General features: G+C 40.1%; 1 protein-coding gene across 1 annotated transcript; it reads left to right on the forward strand.

The window, feature by feature from the left end:
• The first annotated feature begins 3,365 nt into the window (after positions 1 to 3,365).
• FEM1C (fem-1 homolog C) lies at positions 3,366 to 25,301 on the forward strand. The gene is made up of 3 exons (XM_074855480.1): positions 3,366 to 3,484; positions 4,076 to 4,805; positions 19,663 to 25,301. Exons 2-3 carry the CDS (start codon positions 4,262 to 4,264, stop codon positions 20,970 to 20,972), a joined length of 1,854 nt encoding a protein of 617 aa, XP_074711581.1. The 5' UTR covers positions 3,366 to 3,484; positions 4,076 to 4,261; the 3' UTR covers positions 20,973 to 25,301.
• Positions 25,302 to 26,695: the final 1,394 nt, after the last annotated feature.

Raw genomic sequence — 26,695 nt, forward strand, 5'->3', positions numbered from 1 at the left:
AATTCAGTCTCAAAAGAACCCTCTAAGACTTAGTCTGAAGTTTTAGAAGACAGGCATTCTTTATTGCAGTGCTGGATGCACGGGGGATCGTTCCACCTAGCGTGCATGCCGAAAGACAAAAGCACACTTATTATATACAATAAAAGAAATGAATATTAATGTAATTTCTGAGAAGTACACACGTATTTTCAGAGGTGCATATGTTAACACATTGCGCAAGTGTACTAAAATTTGGGGAAGGGTCTCTGAGGGGCTTCCAGGTGGGTTTTCAGTGGTCTGTCGTGGTCCCTAGTGGTTGTTGAAGAGGTGTCTTAGTGTCCTTTCCATGAACTCAGAGGTTTTTTCATATATGGCCTCTTCTTGGCTCATTGTTCTGCCTGTAAAATTTCTCAGCTTTCTTATCCTTGGCTCCCACAGGTATCTGTGGTTTCTCTACCCTTCCTGGATGCACCCATCACACTTGCAAAAATTATGTCCTTGGGCGCGTTCTTGTCTGAGGCCCCTTACAGCAATTAGCACCAACTGCTTGCAGGCATCAGCTAGCAAGCATCAGTATGACTAAAAAAATGTTGAAGATGTATGTATATCGAGGTATGAAAGAGAAAGATCGCAACAGGACAGTTGGAGAAGTGTAACTACTGTAAAATTTTCTTTAATAATTTATTTCTCTGCTTAATTTATAAATGCCTACACCTAGTGACTCTAAGGAAGATTTCTGAAATATCAGGGCAGATTATTATTTGCCACAGGAGACAGAGATTTCTATTAAAGAAGAAGCCTGGTGGTCCAACAGGCTGTGTCTAAACGCTTTGTCAGTGTGCCTTGCAGCTCTGTACCAGGGTTCATCTTCTGCCACGGTCCACAAGGAAGGTCTCTGCAGAAGCCGTTCCCCTTCCTCTCTGGCCTGCCTGCCCAATTTTCCTCCCGTGGACCCTGTCCTGGAATCCTGGCCTAATTCAGAGCCTGGAAGGGCAGGGACATGCCTGTGTTTGATATCCATAGAAGCACTGCTGCATCCACTGCTTCACAAGCGACTGTGAAGCCCTGTAGTATCCAGGTCTGTCGGTGCTGACTAAGCTGCATATTGACTGCCCTGAAAACTCCAGGGACTAGAGGGGAAAGGTCTCTCAAGTTATTGTCTCCATGTTTTGCCTAGCACAGAACTGTTCCTTACAGTACGTTATTTATATGTGATGCGATGTGAACTGCCCAGTTGCAAATGACTCTATCCTTGAGCTCCTGTAACATTTAAATGATTTTTCTGGCTTGATAGAGTCTCTGTACCAGGATATTATTTTTGATGCTAAGCATGCACTTTCTTCCCTTCATTTTCTTCCCAATTTCTGTTGACTAAAGCTTGTAAAACTCTTCAAATAATTCCTTCGTTCCACTCACATCTCTTGAAAAAGTCCCCTATTCTTCTTACCCCCACTTATAATTTAGCATTTACACACAGTTATATCTTTTAATCTGTCTCCATCAATTAATACCGCCTGCTCCTTAATCATTTTGATTGCTCTTTTCTAAATCCCCATCAGTTTGTTTTGTCTTTCTGGTTCTGAGGTTTGCAGACTAAACAATCAGCAGCCTATGTACTGTCTCATCAGTGCAGCGTACAAAGGGTCAAACAGGCTGTGATATATTGCTTCTATACATAAAATTGCAAATTTAACTGTGTTCTCTTTTTTCTTGCTGTTGGTTGTTTTTTGGGGGGGGCGGCTACTAGATTGCATTGCAAATTAATGTTCAAATCACTGCCCATTAATGTCCATGGTCTTCTCCAAGTTTGTTTCTGCATATGGCGCCCCTCCTTTCTGAGGCTTGCAGATAATGTACTTGGCTGTGACAGACGCTACATCCCCTTGTTTGGGTGCAGTCTTTAGGGTTTCGCCCTTTTTATTGTTATAGGAATAAAAGAAACATTATGTGCCAAGCCTGTATGAAGCCACATGCAACGTCAGGAAAAGCAAATTTTACGCCAAATAGCTATGTTGTCCGGAGCCAGACTATCCTCTGCACTGCAAAAATCAGACATTTCACTCAAACTTTATTAATTAATGAGACATATATATATATATGGTAAGGTTGTGCTGCACCCCCCTGCCAGGATGCCACCGCACCCGGGGGTGCGGCACAGCCAGCTCCGAACCTCGGAATAAGCCCCCGGCCCGTAACACCACCCGGCCACGCTATAGAGGGGTGCGGCACCGGGGTTGGGGGGGGGGGTGGTGGTGGGGTGGTGTCTGTGTATCTGTGTCTGTGCGTGTGTCTCTGTGCATCCGTGTGTCTGTGTCTGTGCGTGTGTGTGTGTCTGTGTCTGTGTGTGTCTGTGTATGTGTCTGTGTATCTGTGTGTGTGTGTCTGTGTGTATGTGTCTGTGTGTCTGTGTGTGTCTGTGTGTCTGTGTGTGCCTGTGTGTCTGTGTGTGTGTGTATCTGTGTGTATCAGTGTGCGTCTGTGTGTCTGTGTCTCTGTGTGTTTGTGTGTGTGTGTGTCTGCGTATCTCTGTGTGTCTGTGTGTGTCTGCATCTGTGTCTGTGTGTGTGTATGTCTGTGTGTGTGTCGCTCTGGGTGTGTGTGTGTCTGTGTGTGTGTGTGTGTCTGCGTCTGTGTCTGTGCATGTGTGTGTCTGTGTGTGTGTGTCTATGTGTGTGTCTGTGTGTGTGGCTGTAGCTGTGGCTGTGTGTGGCTCTGTGTGTGTGTGTCTGTGTGTGTGTGTGTCTGTGTCTACATCTGTGTCTGTGTGTCTGTGTGTGTGTGTCTCTGTGTGTCTGTGTGTGTGTGTGTGTGTCCCCGTCTGTGTCTCTGCGTGTGTGTGTCTGTGTGTGGTCTGTGTGTGTGTGAGTGTGTGTTCTGTGTGTGTGTCTGTGTGTGTGTCTGTGTGTGTGTCAGTGTCTGTGTGTGTCTGTGTGTCTCTGTGTGTGTGTCTGTGTCTGTGTGTCTCTGTGCCTGTGTGTGTGTGTCTGTGTCTGTGTGTGTGTTGCTGTGTGTGTATCTGTGTGTGTGTCTGCATCTGTGTGTGTCTTTATGTCTGTGTGTGTGTCTCTGTGTGTGTTTCTGTGTGTGTCTGTGTGTGTCCGTGTGTGTGTTGCTCTGTGTGTGTCGCTGTGTGTGTCTCTGTGTGTGTCTGTCTCTGTGTCGCTGTGTGTGTGTGTGTGTGTCTGTGTGTGTGCGCGCGCGGTCTCCCGCCCGCCCCCTAGCGGTCATTTCCTGCACTCTCCGCCGCCCTTGAGCGGCGGCGTAGTCCCGCCCCCAGCCCCGTTGCGAGTGGCTGGCGGGCGCCCGCGCCCTTTTCTGATTGGTGCCGGCCGCGCCCAGGAGGCTGCGCTGCGCCGCGCCGCGCCGCGGGCACAAGGCTGGTTCTGGGTGGGGAGGGGTAGGCTGTCATGGAGGAGCTGGACGGGGCGCCGGGGGCGGCGGCGGCGGTGGGTGCTTTCCTGTGAGGTCTGCTGCGGCGGGAGGTGGCTGATAGAACCCCAGGAAGGTAAGCCGTAGCCCAGTGGCCCTTTCTGGCCGGCTTCGGGCGGATGGGCAGGCCGGGGCGGGCCGTGAGGGAACCTGGAGCGGTTTGGGGCCCTGAGGAGAAGGAGGGTGGAGGAGGGGGCTCGCTTTGAGAAGGGCGGCGGGCCTCTGGGCGGACTGAGTGTGGTCGTGAGGGAAAGGGCAGTCTCAGGCTCTCCTCACCGCCTGAGGCTTGGCTAGAGCGTGGCGGCCGCGGCGTTCGTTGCCTTCCCCGCCTGGCTTTCCCCCGTGGGGTGCGTGTTTGCGGGACTCCTTGGGGGAGCGGGGGGTGCTTTTTCCTTAAGCTAAACCTTAGGACAAGTCGGGGGTAGGGTAAGGGAGAAGAAGATTCTTATGCGGCTGGTATGGATAACACACTGGTAGGGTCAACCCCTTGTCCCCCACCAGCTTTTTTCAGGGGGCACTGCGCAGCCTGGGAGAGTCCTGAGGAAGGCGGCGGGACGTCAGTGCACGACAGCAACGAGTTGTTTGGGTATAGCTGTCGAAAAATACAATTGCAGTTACTTGTTTGGAAAGTAGGAGCTAAAAACATCTAGAATTCGTTCTCTTGCAGGTTTATAACAAGCACGGCCTGTGCTTTGTCAGGACCCTGTTCAGAGTCTCCATGTTGTCCCATGTAGATCAAACTGATCTGAGAAGAAGCTGGGAACGTTCTGTTTGGGCTGTGCGTTTCCTGTAAGCTTTTGACTCTGAAAAAGGAAGGTGTGTATCCTTCTAGAAGCAAAGAGGTACAGACTAAATGGATCTAAAGACAGCGGTGTTCAATGCAGCTCGTGATGGCAAGCTGCGGCTTCTTTCCAAGTTACTGGCAAGCAAAACAAGGGAGGAGGTAGCCCTACTCATGTCAGAGAAAACCAATGGTGCCACACCACTTCTGATGGCGGCCCGTTATGGTCACCTTGACATGGTGGAATACTTGTTGGACCATTGCTCTGCATCAATAGAAGTTGGTGGTTCGGTGAATTTTGATGGTGAGACTATTGAGGGGGCTCCGCCATTATGGGCAGCATCGGCAGCTGGCCACTTGAAGGTGGTTCAGTGTCTGTTAGATCGTGGTGCATCTGTCAACAATACAACTCTGACAAATTCAACGCCACTTAGAGCTGCCTGTTTTGATGGCCACCTGGAAATAGTAAAGTATCTTGTGGAGCACAAAGCAGACCTGGAAGTATCAAACCGTCATGGGCATACATGCTTGATGATCTCGTGTTACAAAGGCCACAAAGAAATTGCGCAGTATTTACTTGAAAAAGGAGCCGATGTTAACAGAAAAAGTGTTAAAGGTAAGTTATTTTTTGACTTTCCTTGTGCTAAATAGAGGGAGAGTTACTCATTTACCCATCTTTAGGAGACTGACATCAAAAAATATTCTTCTAGTCTTATAAAGTGGATGAGTAAGAGATAAAGTGTGTTTAGCTATGTTTTTACTGGTTTTTTTCAGTGTACTCCTTTGTTAACACCGGTTATATAATTTCATTTTAAATGGATACATTTTAATCTTAAACCCCTAATTCTTAAAAGGACCTAGTCATACAAAATGTCACGTATATGTATGTGCAAAAAGCTAATAAACTTGCTGAGAACTCCTCTTTGTAGTAGGTTGGTGTAGCAACGTATTCAAATATGAGTGTATATTCTTGTTTTTCATACTGTTTCTTAACAAATTAAATATACTGTACATAAAACTGGCCTGTGCCAATAAGGCTAGCACAAGGAGAGATGCCTAAAAGGGAAAAACTCTTTCCTATGCTCTAAGTGAATAACCACTTCGCTCCTCACCCTCCTCTCCCTCCAGATTCTTGAATTTTGGACCTTTGATTTTGGACCTTTTTGCAGTGTTAGTAAACAAAAAGATATATTAGGATTAAATAAACGAAGCTGCAGGTAACTCTGGTCCAAACAGAAGGACTTCTAGGGGTGCACAGATCACGAAGGACATCTCTTTGCCCCTGTTTACAATTACCCTAGTGTTACCATTCAAAGTGAAGATTTCTGTCGTTTTTGCAGTGATCATAATTATGTGGTTTAACCACTGGGTTTTTTATTACATCTGAAACTTAGATGTGGGTATGATGTTTGCCTGAAAAGCATACCAATTATTGCAGGTTATGGTTATTTTTTTAGTTCACTGAGCCAGGATTCTGTTTCAGTAGCTTATTATATATATATATATATATATATATTACTAATCTGCTAATAAACCTTTTTGTCGTGTGATACTTCCACTGCCCGTTTCTTCTTTTAATTATCTTTGTAACAGTATAGTTACTATACCTTATAGTTATTTCTGTTCAAGTATACTTTGTGTCTAGATTATTGTATGATACTGGTAAATGTCAAATATGAGGATAGTATTTGGGAAAGTTGTTCAGTTAAATATGCCTTTTTCAGCAAATCATGCAGATATGTGGGTTTAATGTAAAGAAAGCTAAACTACGGATTTGTCATAGAGGTGGGCAGAGCAAAATAAATCTTCCTTTGTAAGCATTTAAGGTTGCTTATGAATCATCATGGACTTGTGATAGGATAAAAATGTCATTTTTCTAGACAGGGTTCTTGGAATAACAAGTTAAATATAAAGTATGTATTTTTTTTTTTAGTTTTAAACCTATCCCTTTATATGATACATATGAACAGAGCATGCCTGTTAAATATCTCATGTAACAGGGAAAAAGATGTATCTCTGCTGCTCTTTCCCCCCTCATTTTGTGTATTGGTGGAGAAGGCTTACTTTACGGGTCCTTACTATTCACTTTGCTCGTGCATTAGTGTTATTTGTCTTTGTTTAAATGACTGAGTGGCAGCCACGCACTCCTGACAATTTTCTCAAGTGCTCTCAGTTTCTCTATCTCAATTCCTTTCTCTCTCTGCTTCCTTTATTTTCTGTGTGACTCACAACCAGGCACATGAGCAAAGGTTCATAATGTATAATTGATCCTTATTTAAATTAAATTTAAAAGAAGTTGGATTATACTTTGAACTTCCATGTATACAAATGGACATGTGTATGTAATAGATATCTGTGGTCAAGTATGTGGGATATGTCTTTATATGTGGAAATCCCCTCTGATATAACATGAGCATACTCTTTGGCATCTTAAAGCACTCTGATCTCTGAGGTTTATTTATTTAATAAGCCGCAGTGAGGTAGAGAGAAAGAAAATACTATGAACCCTGAAAGTTAGCTGTGGAAGGTCAGAACAACTGAGCAAAACTGGTAGCCGTAAGTATTGCAACAGTATGGACATTGCAGTGGCTGAGGCTCAACACCTAACCTTCTCAACTTTGTTTTGCAAGAATGCTCAGTACTTATTAATTTCAAAATTAGTATTTCCAACAGGATTCATTCTGTGTTGTGATGTTCCACCTCAAAGTCTCTGTGTATTATTTTCAGTTTCTGCTTCTCCCTGCTGTGTACTAAACAATTGACAGTGTGTCTACACTTTGTAATAGAGATACACACAGAACCCGAGTGCTCTGTTTTTGAGTAGTAAAAGTTGTTGCTATCCTTGTATCTGAATTCTTTTTAGATAGGCCCCTTCCTGGGCCATGTGTGAAGAAGCCTGTGCTGTGAAAGATGTAAAAGCTTTAGCTACTGTAAATTTTGCTGCATTTAAAATTACAACTCTCCTTATAAGACCAAAACCATATAACTTCAGTAGACATGCTGTTATGGGAGATTACTGTAGATTCTTCTCCAGTTTTATTCTTAAAAGTGGAGGGGGAGGGCTAAATGATTTGAACTATTCCTTGTGTTTTTCCACTGGATTTTCATATGGCAAGGTAGAACTTTATTCACATTTTAAAAGCCAGGAAAATCTAGACCTGGGGAAGATATGAAAATGTTTTCAGTTATTGACAGTTCCAGGGAAAAATCCAGATACTTCGAGATGCAAAAATAGTTAAGTTCACAAGCATCCAAAAGTCTGGGTGACAACTGAGACAGGCTATAAGAGAGCAGGTGAAAACACGCAGTGAAATACTGCTTCTAAAATACAGACAGAATCCCACAACTGAGTTTTGGTCTACAAAAATTAAGAATGCAGAGATTCTTGAAAGACAGTTGTGCAAGTGCAAAAGTACAGCTAGGAAATGATTTAAGATGTTCATAAAGACTTCAGAGTCTGAGTCAGATAAGATGCTACACTGAGGTAAAGAGTGTAGGTCTGGCACTGTCTCACAGGAGATGCTGGTGAAGAAGAAGGTAACGATGTTTGGGGTAGTTAAGTGCTATACTGTGAAAGATGGCCGATGGTTCTGAATTTAAAGTATGAATCTTTAGTTGTCTTTTTCTACTGTTTTGCAGATCTGAACTTTCACAGTTTTCCCAAACTTTTATGAAGCACCTAGGCAACAAAAATGTAAACAAAGGATTTTTTAAAAAATGGTTTAGGTTACGTGAACAGTTTTAGTGAGGGGGGGCAAATTGATTCCTGGGATAGGAAGTGTGGTTTATTTTCTCTTAGAATTGTGCAAAACAGCAAAGATATATATATATATATTTTTTTTTTTGTAGAAAAGCAACACTTACAAACTGAGTTAATTCACCACTGTCTTCCTAACTCAGAGGCTTCTACAGTATATTACTCGTGGTTTAGGAAGCTGCAGATTAAAAAGAACAAAGCTTAGTAAATTTCACTGGTATATAATAATATCTTAAATGGCAAGTTGTTTTCTGTTTCCCCCCCCCAAAACCCTACCACTCTTTAAGATCTTAAAAGCTTTTATGCTGCTCTGTTAAAAGGAGGAATGGTAGCAGAAACCTGATTTTTTTCAGGAGGTATAACCCTAAAACTAAACCTCAAGTGAAGCACAGACCTATCTTTGTGCTGGATGAAGAGGATGTTCTGTGTGTTGGCTGCAAGCAGTTTTCTGTTCTGCTGCACTGTAAAGCCTGCCAATGATCTGTTGTTACAGTGGTGCTCCCTTACCGTGTTCAGAATAGACCTCTGGATTCTTGAATACAGTGTTTCACTGATGTGTTTCTGTACACAGTCTTCGTTGGGCTGCTATGTGTTGGGAGGGAAATGCTTACTCTTGTAGTTCAAGTGGTAGTAGTCTTTGGGCCTTCAAAATACAGATTTGGGCTCTCTTGGGAATGTACTTGGGGAAGTGTTTGTTTGATCTTATATTTAAAATAAAATACTTCATATAATTGCCCCAATAAAATTATTTTGCGTGCAGATCGTTTTAAAGGAACCTTATACTTATGTTCTAACTCCAGACAGGACCCTTAGATCTTGCCTTTTGAAAATCTGCAATGCATAGGTTGATAATTTGTCTTATGCTTTATCCTCATCCACCAGACTTGCTGCAGTAATGGAGATTCATTCCCTTCCTTTCTGCAAATAATAAGTTAAATTATAGATACAGGTGCCAATAGCCAGGATGGTCTGAATGTAGTGGTGCAGGGAATAAGGACTCTCTTCCAAAATATTGACTTGAAAGGCAGATATTTTTTCTGAACATGGCCTGTAAGTCTTTCCATTGCTCAGCTCTTGTTATGTGGTCTCTTGCTCTTCAAGATCACCTTGGATATTTGTGGTTTTTGCTAGTGGTCTTCACTAACTGTTCCTCTTCTGTAGTTAGCAGACTCATCTGCTAGCCAAAAAACTAATTCTTCTCCTCCTGAGTGTTAGAAAATTTCATAAGAACTGCTGGACTAGGTGTTCCTTTGGGGGTCTCTTGAGATCTGCACAGGAATGTTTGGTTGCAAGCCAAACATTCTTTGTAATTTATGATCCTTCATACTACTGTAGCAGTTGGAGGGATTTGTGTATTTTGAAATTGCAAGTAACACTATGATTCAAAATCTTGTTCTTGAATTCTACTGGCACAGTATTTGATTAGAATAGCTTTGTAAAATAATATGGAGGACAAGGCTTGTTGACTTTGCTTCCTCATTTTGGGAAGTATAGAAGCAATACAGACCTCAGTCTCTATGGGCACTGTATCAGGGTTATACATATAGTAGTACTGCATCAAGGGCTAGTGCTATTTCAGTATTGTCATTTATGTGGGGTACTGGAAGGTGTAACACTAAAACCTGCTGGTAAGGGAAAGAAATCTTTTACAGACTAGGCAGACCCAGAAATAGAGGTATTAGAGATTCACACTCTTTTCTCTATGATCAGTGTGGTTTAGTGTGTTAAAAATAATTAATCTTCTCTTGCAGTAAACATTAAGGAGTCAGACAGGTTTGTTCTCTTCTGAGGTTGTCTGTCTTGTCTACTTGCCAAGATTCATTTGGGGGGGGACACAACCAAACTAAAAAACAAAACAAAGCTTCCTTTCTTTTTCTTTTTCGCCATGTGAATAAACCCTTGCTCTAAGTGTTCTACGTCCTTTTTCTGTTGGGTTTTTTTTGCCTTTTTTGATCAATATTATATGGTGCAGTACACTGCATTTTGTAAATATTTTGTGTGTGATGCTATGTGGAAACTGAACTTCAGTAGGAATGTCTGTAAATAAAATAAGGAAGATACAGTTTAAAGGAATAAATTCTTGAATTTCAAGTAAAAAGGAGTTTGTGTTGAAATTAAGTGATTAACAGCATGCTTTGTATAGGTAATCTTGATAATACAAATTCTCATGAAGTTCTTTGGTGAGCAGGAGAGCAATTATTCCATTACAATGTATGGAAACTAGATTAAAATAACTTGCTGAGATTAGCAGTTCTTTGCAATTTTACTTATTTTCTTCTTAATGGGAAGACATAGTTTTAGTTTTTCTTTGTCATGCTTACTAAGTGTAGGGATGTATAACACTTTTCTTGTGTACTGTCCATGTTTGTATGTATGTAGCAATACATTTTTTAAAGAAATCAGTAAAACTCTTGGAAGTCTTAATTAATTCAAGTGTTCTGTTAGGAAAAAAATCAATGTTACATGAACAACTTCACCTTTATAAAAAAGATTGATTTCATCTGTAAGGCAGCAAAAATATGTGCACATGGTTAATTTTTTACATAGTGGTCAGTCATTTAAATTAGATCTTTTTTCTCTTATGTTTAAAGATCTTGGATATGAAATTATATTGATACTAAATTTTAATGTAAATTTTACTACACAGAAATTTGATAAAGCATTTTGAATTAGGAAGTGGATATACTTAATTGGGTGCAAATCAAGACAAATCACTTTCCATGTCACTGCTTCATTTTATTTCATTCCCATGTCAAAAGCTACCAGTCTATTTTGGGAATTACTTGCTTCTGACATAGAAAACATGTCCTCATTATGAATTTGAATGCCCACCCCCCACTCAGATAAGCTTTTGGTAACAGTGGGTAGTTAGATAATTAGTTCTGTGATATATGAAGTGTTTGTGTAATGTTCAGACCACTTTTAAAGGACTGTAACAAAAGGAATGAAACATTAACCTATGGTGTCAACTGACCATACCTTTTTCCTTGTTTTGTAGTTGCAAGATTTGGAAGGACTGGAGATGGGTTTATTCCATTTCTTTATTGCTGTTCTTAATTAGAGGAAGTTATTAGGTAATGTGAATAGTAGACTTTTATATGGATGGAAATGGTTTGTAAGTGGTATTAGCAATATAGTATAGTGGCACTCACTTTCTAGCAGAGCAGTGTAGTGTCTACCAAAACATTTCCAGTCCAAATTTGTTTCTGTGCAAGAATGATGAGCCTTTCATGTTGTTGTAATATTAGCAGATCATTTTGGAATTAAAAATGGATTAAGAAAATTTAATGGAATTGTTTTGAAATAATCATTCACGTCTTTAAAAACATAATTTGACCAACATCTTCATATGTGTCCCTTGGAAAACTGCTTATCAAAGAGAATTAATTCCAAATTACTTTGACTTATTTTCAGCCTTTTTCCTTTTTAATACAGTGATAGACAGAATGTTGATTTTTAGTTTGTTACTGAATAAATAATGTTACAAAAATTGAACTGCTGAATTGTGTTAAGCCACGGTTTATTCCTGTCACTATAGACAGTATAGTGTTTTCTAAATGGATGAGTGAGTTCACAGAATAATGGTTGATTTACCATACTTATTTGAACTATTTAATTCCGGCCAATATGTGGAACATCTACTTTGAATTAGATATTAAGGCCACTGCCATGTTTTCTTTCAAGTTCTTCCTCAAATTTAAGGCTTGATACTTGCTAGGTGTAGACAGCTGGTAATTTTGTTATTGATTAAGGTTGGGGTCTATGTTTTTTTTAAATTGGCAGCTCTCAACTATCTGTCTACCTGTGCCCACTTCTAGTCGGTGGAAGCTTGCTTTATTTACAAGGTATCCTTTCCACTACTGTAGCAGTCCCATTCAGTTAAACTTAAGTGAGGTGCAGCCACTAAAATTTAATGGTGTTGGCCTCTCTTTGTTAGTTTGCACATGGCTTAAAATAACTATGGTTGTTTTAATTCTATGGGCTACTACAATGTAAGTGGCTAAAAAATTACACTACTTCTGATATGTCCTCAGTAACAGCTGTTTAAGCTTAAGTCAGTAATTGTAATACAAATAAAACCCCGATTTTTTAAAATTAAGGACATCCAGTTGGACAGAGCAGTGAAATTCCTTGGAGTCTTAAGCATATTTCCACATGTTCTGCATAGCTACATTGTAGATTAATGACATACTGTTGGATTGGACCTGAATTTACCCAGACAATGGCCAAGATTAATTTGTGTGGACATTTTCAGTATTAGTGTCACAGCATATATGCCTGGCAATTGATAAAAGAGTGTCAAGAGCAACATCATACAGTGATAGATCTACAGTGTGTAATGTGAATAGCTGCCATTGATCCTATTGCCTAAGCCAGCAAAATGGTGAAGCAATAGTAAGAGCTTTGTTACTAATACCTTTTGGCTTATTTGTCATTAATATGCTTTTATGTTACAACTTTTAAAATATCTGAAAAGTATTGACTTGAAGATGAAAAATAGATGTCAAGTCTAGTATTTCAGAGCTCTCTTGAATACACTCTGAAATGACTATTTTAACTGGTGGCTCGGCCAACACCCAGATGCATCTGGTTTTGTCTTCATCACTGAGTGCAGAAGGTCTGAGGAACCAGCCAGTCTCTAGTTCTGGATTGACTGCTGTACTTGCTTTTTAACTAGACTTTCTCCAGCATAGCCAGAAGACTTACAAAGTATGTGTGTTGGTGAGTTTGTATGTTTGTCTGCATTTGACACCTTCCCATCTTAGGAATTTAAGGATCTCATGCTCCTCAATACTGAGTTATCAACAGTTTTCTGGCCTGTGATTTGTGGTAATGACAAAGGGAATTAGAGTTGATAAACTATGCATGCCAAATTCACCAATCTTTTAATCCATCTAAATTTGGTTAAATCTCTGTTCCTGCAATTGGAAATTTTGTTGGTCTTGGTAGAGACTGTAGTGTGACCAGACCTATAGCTAACCTAATGCTCTCTATTAGTGATAAAAATTGCCTAAGGCATTAAAGATCAAAAATCACTTGCCATTGCATGAACTGGATTTAGCTTTGTGAATCTTGAACTAACAGATAATTTCAGGTGCCACTTTGTGTTGGGATGTCTTCCTCATCTTACTTGTTAGTAAATTATAATAAAATCACTGGCCTGGTTTCAGGAAAGGAATATTTTGCAAGTTCAGTTCACTGTTAATGAAACAATCTGATATTTTCTGTGAGTTTTTTTTAAATGTTTGGAACTTGCACTTAAAGTACTGGTTGAGGGAACAAAATATGTTCACAACTCTGCTATAATTGCAAAAACCTGTTAAACTTGAGTCATAATCTTTTGAAAATAACTTTTTACACATCTTTTGTATGAATTTGATTAGTGTATCACCTAAATTTTGGTATCTGCTGAGCATGGATTGAGACTCAGCTTGTCCCGAATAATTGCCGTTCCTCCTTAGTACTGTTCTTCTGGATGCTGGAATTTAGAGCAACAGAGTCCTTGAAATGTGCTGTCAGTTCTTGAGATGGTCCACAAACGTGTTCAAGGAAGAAGCAGCAGACCAATTTACATGTAAAGTTTTGAGAAGTGAAAGACTAGAAGAGAAAGAGTGAGGAAGGGATGATTGGAATACTAGTGGGGAAACCAAGGCAAAATGCCCAGTGCCCATAAGAAAAAATTCATATAAACAGACCTTGAGTCTCTACAGACTACCTTTTCTGCATACCAAAACTTGCAAAAGCATTGGATGAACATCTTATCTCGGGGGCTTGTAAACAGAAGGTAAAATCAAGCTACTACTTTATAAACTGTAATTCGAAACAGAATAGAGGTCTACATTGTTGATCTAAGGTATCTGGTTCTGGAGGCAACAAGTGGGTATTGAATTCAGAGGACAGTCATTATGGTTTGACCAGGTTTTGCTTTTGTGTTTTTTCTTCAACTTTATATCTTCTTACTGTGTCTTGTTAGAAAGAAGTGTGCTGGGAAGTCACGTATATAAAAGCTAGATGTCAAAATTATATGTATAGACCTACATTAGGTTCTTAAAATTGAAATGAAAATGGAACAAATTTTCTGTTTCTGAATTGTATGTAATAAGTATGAATCTTTTTTCCTTATATACTATACATGTACTAACTTCAAATGTTTTGCTTCTGAATTTCCCATATTTAAGGTAGTATAAACAACATATTCTTGGCAGAATGTATTAGCAGAAATACTTTACCTCTATTTTAGTTTTAATTTACTTCTATACAGTGTTCAGCTTTTAAGACAGATCACAGGCATGCTTGAGTTCTGATGGCATGATTTGAGTTTCATTAGCTAAATACTTTAGTACAAAGAGTGAACTGCACAGTGTGGAGATCAGAGCCTGGAAAAAAAAAATAAAGTGTATGAAAATAAGTAGAAGCTGTTTAGATCAGTAGACTATACAAATGCATACTTACCTCAAACATGAGCTGAAGATTTCAAGGCTACTGCTTTGTTTCCTAACCAACCATAGTTCTATTACAGACTAGAAATACAGCAGCAAAGTGCACTGCAAATCACTGTTCTGTTGGCATTAAAAAAGCCTACCAAAAATGCAAATAAGGACATTTCAGGACACTTCTGTCTCAACTTTTAAAAGACAAATCTGATGACTATGAATGGACAGAGAACACTTAGAAAAGGAAGTCTCATTTGTGAATGTGGAAACTTGCTGACTGTAACAGAAACTGATGATCTGATGGGCGGTTAACTGGAATTTGCAGGGCTAATGATGTAAGAAATCTTAAGGGGGGGGTGGGTTTTTACATGAGCTTTCTGTAAATAATTTACATATCAATGTAGTGGGAGGCTGAAAAGTTACTATACCTGAATCTGTAGTATGTATAATATAAAGAACAAGATAGATTTAAATTGTGTAATTTTAAAAGCAGTCAACCACATAAGAGATTTTGTTATGTTGGGAGGGAACCAGGAGAGTTTGTCTCCATCTCATTCTTTTTCCTCCAGTGAAGCGCTCATATTTGAAGTTAAGCAAAATTTTCACCTAGTTGAAGCCTAATAGTTAAATATTTAACTGTGGTGTCCAATGCTTGCTTTCTTATTTTCTGTGAATAGGGTTTCAAACAGGTGGCACTAGTGCTTACTAGAAATTTCTCCACATGGTGTTAGAATTGGAGTGCCTTTATTTACAAGACTGTGCAATGTCATGTTAATGAGAAATAATCTGCATGTAAATAAGATACTTATAACATAGATGGCTTCATGTTGTGTGTTGAAGGCATTTTTTTTATTTTTGGCTTTGGGAATCCTAACCAGAGGAACAGAGGGATTAATGTGGAACTTCAGGATAAAGACCAAAGAAAGCATTAACAGCTTGTCTGGGTATACACATGTGCTTGACAAAACATCCAGCTCCCTCAGAATATACTGGCACTCTCAAAGGCTCCAGCTGAGATGAGGGGCCTGTTGTGATGGATTGTATTTTCTGTTGTGTAAAATTATTGCTTCAAAACACATGAATAAAAAGCGTTGGCAGACAGAGAGAGGAAAAGCTCTAGTGTAGAGACAAAGCCAATGTTGTGTTAGCCCAGCTTTAATTTTCATAGGAACTCATTTTTGAATCATTGCTGGAGATAGATAGTAAGGGAAATTTCACAAAAGAAGGGAAAAGTGAAACAACATGGAGATAGCAAGCTTCAGTTTCTCTTTCATACTTGAAAGCAGATACAAAATCCCTTACAGAACAGAATATTTCATTTGGAAGGGGCTACAGTGATCCTCTATTCCAACTGCCTGACCACTTTAGGGCTAACCAAAAGTTAAAACATGTTATGAAGGGCATTGACTAAATGCCTCTTAAACACTGACAGGGTTGCGGCGTCGACCACCTCTCTAGGAAGCCTGTTCTAGTGTTTGACCACCCTCTCAGTAAAGAAATGCTTCCTAAGGTCCACACTGAACCTCCCCTGGTGCGTCCTGTTACTGTATCCCAGGGAGAGGAGATCAGCACCTCCCTCTCCACTTTCCCTCCTCAGGAAGGTGTAGAGAGCAGTGAGGTTGCCCCTCAGCCTCCTTTTCTTCTTACGAGACAAGCCCAAAGTCTTCAGCTGTTCCTCACAGGACATGCCTTCCAGCCCTTCCACCAGCTCTGTTGCTCACCTCCAGATGTATTCAAGGACCTTCATGTCCTTCTTAAATTGTGGGGCCCAAAACTACATGCTGCACCAATGTTGAATATAGAGGGATAATCACCTTTCTTGACCAGCTGGCTCCGCTGTGTTTGATGCACCCCAGGATGCAGAGGTTTGCCCTCTTGGCTGCCAGGGCACATGGCTGACTTATGTTGAGCCTGCTGTCAACCAGCACCCCCAGACCCTTTCTGCCAGGCTGCTCCACAGCCACTTCTCTCCCAATTTATACTCGTGCCCGGCATTACTCAAACCCAGGTGCAGAATCTGGCATTTGTTCTTGTTAAATTTCATGCCATTGAACATTGCCCAATGCTCCAATCTAGATCCCTCTGCAAGGGATCTCTGGGTCTCTAGATCTGCAACTCTGTTGTCCCACAAGAGAGTCAACAGCACCTCCCAGTTTGGTATCATCAGCAAAGTTGCTAATGGTGCATTCAGTTCCTGCATCTGGATCACTGATGAATATATGGAACAGAACTGGCCCTGGGATTGAGCTCTGAGGAGCACTGCTGCTGATCGGTCACCAGCCAGATGTAACACCATTCACTGCAACCCTTGAGCTTTGTCCTTGCAGCCAGTTCTTCACCCAGTGGGCTGTGAACCCACTCATCCCACGGTTGGACAACTTGTCCAGAAGGATGCTGTGAAGGACAGTATCAAAAGCCTTACTGAAATCCAGAAAAGCTACATCCACCACCTTTCCTTTATCCACTAGGTGGGTGACCTTATCAGAGAAGGATATCAAATTAGTTACGCAGGACTTTCCTTTTGTGAACCCGTGTTGACTGTGCCTGATGATTGCATTGTTCTTTAAATGCCTTTCAATAGTATCCAGTATGATCCATAATTTTTCCTGGAACTGAGTTTAGACTAACAGATCTGTAGTTTCCTGGGTCACTCCTTGTGTCCTCCTTATAAGTTGGACTAACATTGGCTAGCTTCCAGTCAGAAGTGACCCCCAAGACCTTTGGTAGATGAGCGAGAGGGGTCCTGCCATAACATCCACTAGCTCCTTCATTACCCTCAAATGAATCCTGTCAGGCCTCACGGACTTGCAAACATTCAGCTGATACAGCTGGACCTTTACAATTTCAGTGTCTACAAATGGAAAGTCACTGTTCCAACACTTGTGGTCCTCTGACTCAGGGGACTGAGCAGCCCAAGGTCTATCTTTAGTATTAAAGACTGAGGCAGAAAAAAAAAATATCGTAGAGTCATAGAATGGTTTGGGTTGAAAGGGACCTTAAAGATCATCTAGTTCCAAACCCCCTGCCCTGGGCAGCGACACCTTCCACTAGATCAGGTTGGTCAAAGCCCCGTCCAACCTGGCCTTGAACACTTCCAGGGAGGGGGCAGCCACAGCTTCTCTGGGCAACCTGTTCCAGTGTCTCACCACCCTCACAATAAAGAATTTCTTCCTTATAGCTAATCTAAATCTACCCTCTTTCAGTTTAAAATTGTTACCCCTGATCCTATCACTACACTCCCTGATAAAGAGTCCCTCCCAGTCATTCCTGTAGCTCCCTTTAAGTACTGGAAGGCTACTATAAGGTCTCCTTGGAGCCTTCTCTTCTCCAGGCTGAACAACCCCAACTCTCTCAGCTTGTCCTCAAAAGGCAGGTGCTCCAGCCCCCTGGTCATCTTTGTGTCCCTGCTCTGGACCTGCTCGAGCAGGTCCACATCCTTCTTACATTGAGGGCCCCAGAGCTGGACATAGTACTCCAGGTGGGGTCTCACAAGAGCGGAGTAGAGGGGAAGAATCACTTCCCTCAGCCTGCTGGCCACACTTCTCTTGACTCAGCCCAGGATGTGGTTGGCTTTCTGGGCTGTGAGTGCACATTGCTGGCTCATAGTTTTCCATCCACTACTACTCCCAAGTCCTTCTCGGGCTGCTCTCAATCCACTCATCGCCCAGCCTGTATTTGTGCTTGGGATTGCCTTGCACAGAACCTTGCACTTGACCTTGTTGAACTTCATGAGGTTTGCATGGGCCCGCCTCTCAAGCCTGTCAGGGTCCCTCTGGATGGCACCCCTTCCCTCCAGTGTGTTGTGCACACCACACAGCTTGGTGTCATCAGCAAACTTGCTGAGGGTGCACTGAATCCCTCTGTCCATGTCGCCAACAAAGATGTTAAACTGCACTGGTCCCAACACCGATCCCTGAGGAACGCCACTTGTCACTGCTCTCTGCTTGGACATTGAGCTATTGACTGCAACTCTTGGAGTGCAACCATCCAGCCAATTTCTCATCCACCAAGTGGTCCATCCATCAAATCCATGTCTCTCCAATTTAGGGACAAGGATGTTGTGCAGGACAGTGTCAAGTGTTTTGCACAAGTCCAGGTAGATGACATCAGTTGCTCTTCTGTTATTCACCAATGCTATAACCCGATTGTAGAAGGCCACCAGATTTGTCAGGCATGATTTGCCCTTTGTGAAACCATGTTGGCTGTCACCAATCCCCTCCTTATTTCCCATGTGCCCTATCATAGTTTCCAGAAGGATCTGCTCCATGATTTGCCAGGTACAGAGGTGACACTGACTGACCTGTAGTTCTCCAGGTCCTTCTTTTTTCCCTTTTTAAAAATGGGGGTTACATTTCCCCTTTTCCAGTCAGTGGGAACTTCACTGGACTGCCATGACTTCTCTAATATGATGGATAGTGGATTAGCCACTTCATCCACTAGTTCCCTCATCATCCATGGATGCATCTCATCAGGTCCCATGGACTTGTGCACCTTCAGTTCCTTAGATGGTCTCAGACCTGATCGTCTCCAGTGGGTGGTTCTTACTTCTCCCAGTCCCCACCTTTGCCTTCAGCATCTTGGGCAGAAGCATTGAATGTCTCTGCTTTTTCTTCATCCCTATTAGTCAGGTGACTGTCTTCAACAAGTAATTGATCCAATGTTTTCTTTAGAACTCCTCTTGCTTATTAACGTACTTAAAAAAGCCCTTCTTGTCTGACACAACACTGGCCAGTTTCAACTCTAATTGAGCTTTGGCCTTTTGTGTCTTCTCCCTGCATATATGAACTGCAGCTCTGTAACATTCCTGTGAAGCTTGACTTTGCTTCCAGAGAGCGTACAATTCCTTTTTCTTCTTGAGCTGCACAAGGAATTCCCTATTCAGCCAAGCTGTTCTTCTGTTCCACTTGCTTGACTTCTGACACAATGGAATTGCCTGCTCCTGTGCTTTTATGTAGTGGAGAATTCCACTTTAATTGTTTCTTTCAAATAATGACACAAAAATGTCCTTAAAACCTGTTTAATTCTTTCAGGCAATAATATCAAGCATTTTGATTTGTATAACTGCCTGGCAGCCTTGATATTTAATCAGATCTTGAATATTTTGACTTGTCATCAAAGCCTTTCATATAGTCCATAGATGCCAAAACAGCTATTTTTTTAAAAAAGTATTAATGTTTGGGGTTTTTAAACTATTTTTAACTAATTTTTTTTAACTTTTATTGTAAAGGGGTTTGGACTATAATTTGATTACAATTTATGTAACTGTGTTTCTTCTCTTGCAGGAAACACCGCGTTACATGACTGTGCAGAATCTGGAAGTTTGGAGATCATGAAGATGCTTCTCAAGTATTGTGCTAAAATGGAAAAGGACGGTTATGGAATGACTCCCCTTCTGTCAGCTAGTGTGACAGGCCACACAAATATCGTGGACTTTCTCACTCAACATGTACAGACCAGTAAAGCTGAGCGCGTAAATGCTCTGGAACTTCTAGGAGCAACGTTTGTGGACAAAAAGAGAGATCTGCTTGGTGCTTTGAAATACTGGATGCGAGCTATGGAAATGAGGTACAGTGATAGGACTAATATCCTGAGCAAACCTGTGCCACCGACACTAATTATGGCATATGGTTATGCTAAAGAGGTAAACAGCTCAGAAGAGCTAGAAAATCTTATTGCAGACCCGGATGAAATGAGAATGCAAGCACTGTTAATTAGAGAACGCATTCTTGGCCCTTCTCATCCAGATACATCCTACTATATTAGATATAGAGGTGCTGTCTACGCAGACTCTGGAAACTTCAAGCGTTGCATCAACTTATGGAAATATGCTTTGGACATGCAGCAGAGCAATCTTGATCCACTGAGCCCTATGACAGCCAGCAGTTTACTATCATTTGCTGAACTTTTCTCCTTCATGCTGCAGGATAGGGCAAAAGGACTGCTAGGCACCACTGTCACATTTGATGATCTCATGGGTATACTGTGCAAAAGTGTTCTTGAAATAGAACGAGCCATGAAACAAACCCAGTGTCCTCCTGATCCAATACAGCTGAACAAAGCCCTTTCCATCATTTTGCATTTAATTTGCTTGCTGGAGAAAGTACCTTGCAGCTCAGAACAGGAGCATTTTAAGAAACAGACTATTTACAAATTTCTTAAGCTTCAGCCTAGAGGGAAGAATAACTTCAGTCCACTTCACCTTGCTGTTGACAATAATACTACATGTGTGGGTCGCTACCCAGTTTGTAAATTCCCATCTCTACAAGTTACTGCTATCCTGGTGGAATGTGGTGCCGATGTAAATGTCAGAGACTCTGATAACAACAGTCCATTACACATTGCTGCACTGAACAACCATCCAGACATCATGAACCTTCTTATCAAGTCAGGTTCACACTTTGATGCCACAAACTCACATAAACAAACTGCTAGTGATATGCTGGATGAGAAGGAAATAGCAAAAAATTTAATCCAGCCCATAAATCATACTACGTTGCAGTGTCTTGCAGCTCGTGTAATAGTGAATCATAACATATGCTATGCAGGGCACATCCCTGAAAAACTAGGGAACTTTGTTTTGCTCCATAGATGATAGTGTGGAGTCCCAGAGTACTGTTTTTGAAGCACGATTCAGTGACAATATTTTCCTTGAGCACTGTTGTGATACACCAGCGTTCCCTTAGGCTTGCTCCATCTTGCTCTCATTGGCTAAAGCGTTGCTAGCATCAGATCTGCAGAGTTGGTTACCCAGTATTTAATATGAATATGCCATATAATATATTTTGTGGATTATTTAGAAATGTAATGCCATATTTAGACTCTTAAAATTGTTTGCCAAAGGCTTGTCTATTCTGGTTTTATTTGCCTGTTGGGTGTTTGGGACTGAGTTGAGTATTTTCCACTGATGTCTTTTTACTATAACTCTTATGTGGATTTTATACAGTTGGAATGTCATCTTTTTTTGGTTTAGCTTGAGCGTTTCTACTCTTACTCTGTTCTTTTTCTATGAACTCATTGCTAAACTGTACCAGTTGTATGGACTTGTTAACATTTGCAACTACCATAAGTGCTTTTATCTTCTCTATGCACTGGCTTAAACATGACTGTTGTGTGTGAGCATTTTTCTATGCAGCACTTGGCCAATTTCAACTTAAATGCCAATTTTGTTTTGCAGTTTGTTTGGAGCTCTTTTGAGAATGCTGTCTTTATAGCATGGTGAATTTTGGAGTTACTTATCAGCTCTCCAAACTTGGGTTTAACTTTTTTGACGGCTGTAACTGAGATTGCTTTCCTTTCGATCCTCTGGAAGTTTGTCTTAAATTTGGGAGAAGAAAATCTCGCTTTTTCTCATTGTAGTCCACTTGAACTTTAAATCTGAAAATCGTTTTATTGCATCGTGCAGTTAGGGGAAGAGTTCTCATTACGTACAACTGACACCTTCCCCTTTGCACTGATGTCTTGCTTGTGCTGGTTATGTGACTAGATGTGAAGTTTGCTCAAAGTTTAACCTCAAATTTAATGATACACTTTAATGGGAAATAGATCAAATGTATGCTGTAGTTTAAAATTTACAAATCAACTCTAGCTACAAAAGAAACTAAAGCATGTTGGTGGCATGATGCTTATCAGTCCAGATCTAGACATCATCTAATATAGTAAGTGGCTGTATGCGAGGGTATTGGAAGTTCTATAGCAGTGTCCTTTCTTCTTCATTTTAAGTATCTTTATAAATACTTGCATGGATTTTTCATCTCTACTATGTCAGCTGTACTTAACAGAAAGTAAAAGTTCTGTTGTGTATATATAATTCCTAATTGAAGTACCTATTTTTATAATATTTGCACAACAGCTTAGCTTTTACAACAGAAAGGGCTCTTTTGACTTGATAAGAAATCTATAAATGAAGATCATAAATATGAGTGCGATTCAGGTAATTAATATAATTCAGCACTTTACTGTTGATTAATAGTAGAATTTATTATGGCACATCAGCCCTGAAAATGTCTTAAAGTGAAATTTCTCTTGGATAGAATACAGTTTACTTGCAAGTTTAGTGGTCTAGCGTATTGGATATTTTTTACTTGATGTTTCATTTCAGTGGTGAGCAGTAAGTGTACCTATGGAGTTCTTGCTCCAGAAATTCAACAAGCTGATTTAGGCCTTTTGTCAGTGATAGAGATATTTAGAAGCCAAATTAATTAGATAAAGTTGTTTTAGGGGGATCTTTTTTAATATTTTATTTTTTAAGCTGATGTTGGAACATTTTTGTCATTTGTGAATTCAGTTGAGGAAGAATGTGTCTTGGGAGCATATAAGAATATTTCTTCCTTGCTTTTGGGCCGTTTTGGTGTTCCTGTTAGTGTACAGCATGGTGCCTACTACCTTAGCCATTCTTGAGAAAAATATGGGGATGTTTTCAAACATAGGTATGTTGAAAGCAGTGATGTTTGTGTATTGCCACTTTCAGGCTCTGTATTTTGAAGCAACTTTCACCTGTTTGTCCCATGCCAGTCTACATTGTATGAAATTATGAGAATGAGGAAACCCTGTTAGCTTCTCTTGCAGATACACAGAAGTAAAATTCTATTCAATTGGCTGAATTTTTCTGATTTGTAATGATTAAAACACATCCCACCCAAGTTGTCATCAACATGCAGTTTGATTTTTGAAATTTTATTTTTATGCTTTTCTACTAATCTGTAAGTAGGTATAATCAGCAAATCATACCATGCTAGAAATGATCCACATTATACTTCAAGTGATAAAAATAATTCTTTTTCTACAGGTCATAGAGAAAGAGATTTTTAGAGTTTTATATTGTGAAATCTGTACTGCTCTTTACTGTTTGTAGTTTCAACTTCTGTCTTTATAACTGTTAAATATCCTGTTTAAAATCAGATGGACATTGTTAGTCCAGAAATACAATCTAAAAATTGTTGTTAGCAAATTTTCAAATGGAAAACATTCCCAAAAGAGAAAACATATCACTATTAAGTATATGTAAATTAGTGAAAATTGCTACAAGGAAGGCTTATTCTGTTAGTTACTCTTTAAAAACAAACCAATTTAATAGGACATACGGATTTATTGTATGTAGTTCTGTCCAATGTGCATAATTCCCAAAGTCTATTACCTCCATGCAGAAGTTAATTTTTCATGGTGATGAGTCTATCTGCTGAACTCTTATATTAACAGGTACTTGGACTTAGGTATCCAGGTGCATGAGTTCATGCATTTAATGCCACTTTCGATTTAGCTCTGTATGTTTATATTACCCTGTTTAATTTTTCTTAATTTTGAAATAAATTGGTTCAGAGCCAGTGCTGGGTAATGTGTTAGGGATTAGTTCGGGATTTGCTGATGAGGAGAGAGGATTGGGACACCAGGCCCTGTCTGAAATGCATGTGCCACTAAGGCCAGTGCTAATGGGTAGTAGTATTTTGCCCCCTTGGACCCTGATTGGTGTGGAGTTTTGTCTCCACACCAGTTTTGCCTCCACTTCAGTATAGATAACAACTTTCTGGACCAGATTTTTTTCCTAATTCTTACTTTTGTTAATATTCAGAGATGGGGATAAGTTTATTTTTGTGAAACATGTTGATGCTAAATGCAGTAGTGTTGCTAGCTTTACTCAAACTGTCGTAAGGACAAGGAACTAAAGAGCGATCAGAACAGAAAGAATTGTTTTATTTTTGTCATATTTTTAACTCATTCTTTTCCTGTTCTTCTCTTTTCTTCCTATGTGGGCTCTTTTTCTGATGAAAATAGCTTCTGAGCTACTAAAGCAGAAGAATGCTTAGAACACTGCAGAAAAAAATGTATGCCCTGCAGGGCTGAAACAGGTTTTATAATTAATTAAACAATTTCCAGGTATGGCTCCCTAGAGAGAGACTGATACCTCCTTGCTTGTTGAGACCTCTGCAGTTGTGTTTTTGGGGCAGGGGTTAAATGTTTGAAGCAGTTTTTCTTAGATTAGAAGATCTTGGGTTTCATCTGAAATACTTCAACCAGGAAGTAGAAGAGTATTCTCGTAAAAAAATTAAATGCTTTTCTTAACAAATTCTAAAATTGTATTCGTATTTTTGTATCACTTAAGCTGGTAACAAGATTCCAGCTGTCTGTGGTGTCTCTGTTCTGATTGTTAAGTGCAGTGTAAAGAAGCTTTCTGAAATGCAAGGCAACAGTGCAATTAGTTTTCCATATATACTTACAACAGTCCCTGGATAGGAAGTAATTTTGTGTATTTCCGAAGTCCCCAAAGAGCTCTCTTTTAACAACTGTTTTAAAACTGGTTAAAATTAACCTCTTTCCGTTTTTAGAAAACACTAGTTTAAAAAAGGAATAGAGTGCTATAGCAAAATCCTTACAGGAGAATTTATAAAAAGATAAAAACCTTATGAGGAAATGTGCCTCTTAAACGTTTTATATCAACTGCAAGGTGACAGTGGCAGGATATGACTGCTCTTGAAGTAAATTTCTCATGCTTTCAAATATAGAGTGGAATGCCTGTTATACTCTAAGATGTTGACAAATGTGAGTAAGTAGACTAAACACTAATTTCTATCTTCTGTGACTACAATGAAGCCAACTGGTGTTTAATGCTTCAAGGTAATTTTGGGGGGAATTGATTAGGCTGCTCATATCTTTTGGCTTTGAGTGTGGAAGTAACTGTTGAGCCCTCAGTGAGGGCAGAATGAAAAGCTGTTGTTGGTTTGGTTTTAACTAATGTATTCGTGTTCCATTCTATCACAAAGACTTCCTATGCAGGGCTAGCGCCGTGTATGGAAATACTGCAGTTTCTTTTTTATGTGAAGTAATTTAGCTTTAACAGTAATGAAAAAAGGAATAACAAACATATTTCTCTGTTCTTACTGTTTAGGTTCCAAATGCAGATTACATTAAAAATATGTTTTGGAGAACACCTGTCTGAGTCTATATATCTGTTTACTTTAGGATTACTGCAATACTGTTTGGTAAGCTGCTTTTTCTGTTGAGTATAAATAGTTATATGTGAATGCTGCAGCTTTAGACTTTGACCTTCATGTCATTAAGAATTGTACCTTAAACAAAATGTCATGTTTAATTCTCTTTTCTGTCTGTAAAATGGTGGTCCAGCCAAGCCTTTAAATTCTTAGTGGGTTAATAGTAAAGAAAAGGCTTAAATTGATGATACAGGAGACATTATTTTTCCAGTTTCTAGAAAATGCAGTTAGTCATGCTATTAACTCTGTGAAAACAGTAATTTTCGTTTATAGCATAAAAGTCGTTAGCAAGACCTGGTAAGAAGTAAGCAACAGACACTTTTTCAGGAAAGTTGCACAAATTAATTTTCTCCTTAAAGCTTCTGAAGTCTCTTCCCTATTGCATGAACGATTTTAAAAAAATAGAGGAATAGAATACTCCAAGGATGAGAGAAGAAGTATGAGAAGATCCTTATTAAAAGCAGCTAGAGAACGGAAGACTCTCAAGAGCGTTGCCACTGTAATTTCAAAGATCTTTATGGTTAGGCACAGTAGTCACAAGCCTATACTTAAAGGCAGCGTACACTTCAGAGAGCTGAAATTTTAGATTTAGACCTAATCAGTAACAAACAGCATCAAAAAAGATGAGGTTCTGGATGAGGAAGACTGATCCAGAGCTTTCACAGTAAGATAATTGTCACACAGATGGCTTTAATGAATTGAATATAGATTCTCTTAATTAGGAAAGGGAAGAACCGGAAAGGATCATTTACATCGTTATTCATCCCTCTGCAGTTGCAGATGAAAGATGTTTTCGTCTAGAAGTGTCTGCTGGTTACCTAAGCAGTATACCCATGCAAAAATGCTTCTTGGCAGTAGCAAATGCTGGCTGGCAGTTGAAGACCAAAACTCACTGTACAAAGTAGCGCAGGAAGAGGGCAAAAGAGACCAAGTGTATACTTGCCAGAGTGTATACTCTGACAATACATTTTTTTGTTTCCCACACGATACTCGGAGGGCTGAATATACCATCTACAGTGAAAAGCAGGAAGCCCTTCCACCTCTGCCAAATCAAAGCCTTACCTTGCAGTTGATCTCCAACGTTTGGAAGAACCGAGGAGAGAGTTTCTATACTTGGAAAGAAGTTATGGACAACAATGCTGAATTAGGCACTAAGGAGGAAAAAGCATTTCTTTGATCTCTACAAGTGCCTGTCAGAAGCCACTGAGTGTGAGGCTATGATGTAAATGGCAACCACGTCTCCCATCAGATCGTAGCGTGTGGGTTCCTATGTGGGTTCCTAGCTGAAGTTCAAAGGGTTGCTTCTATCATACCTCCTGAAGATTTATCAAAT

The sequence above is a fragment of the Strix uralensis genome, chromosome Z, assembly GCF_047716275.1.
Source record: "Strix uralensis isolate ZFMK-TIS-50842 chromosome Z, bStrUra1, whole genome shotgun sequence".
NCBI lineage: Eukaryota > Metazoa > Chordata > Aves > Strigiformes > Strigidae > Strix > Strix uralensis.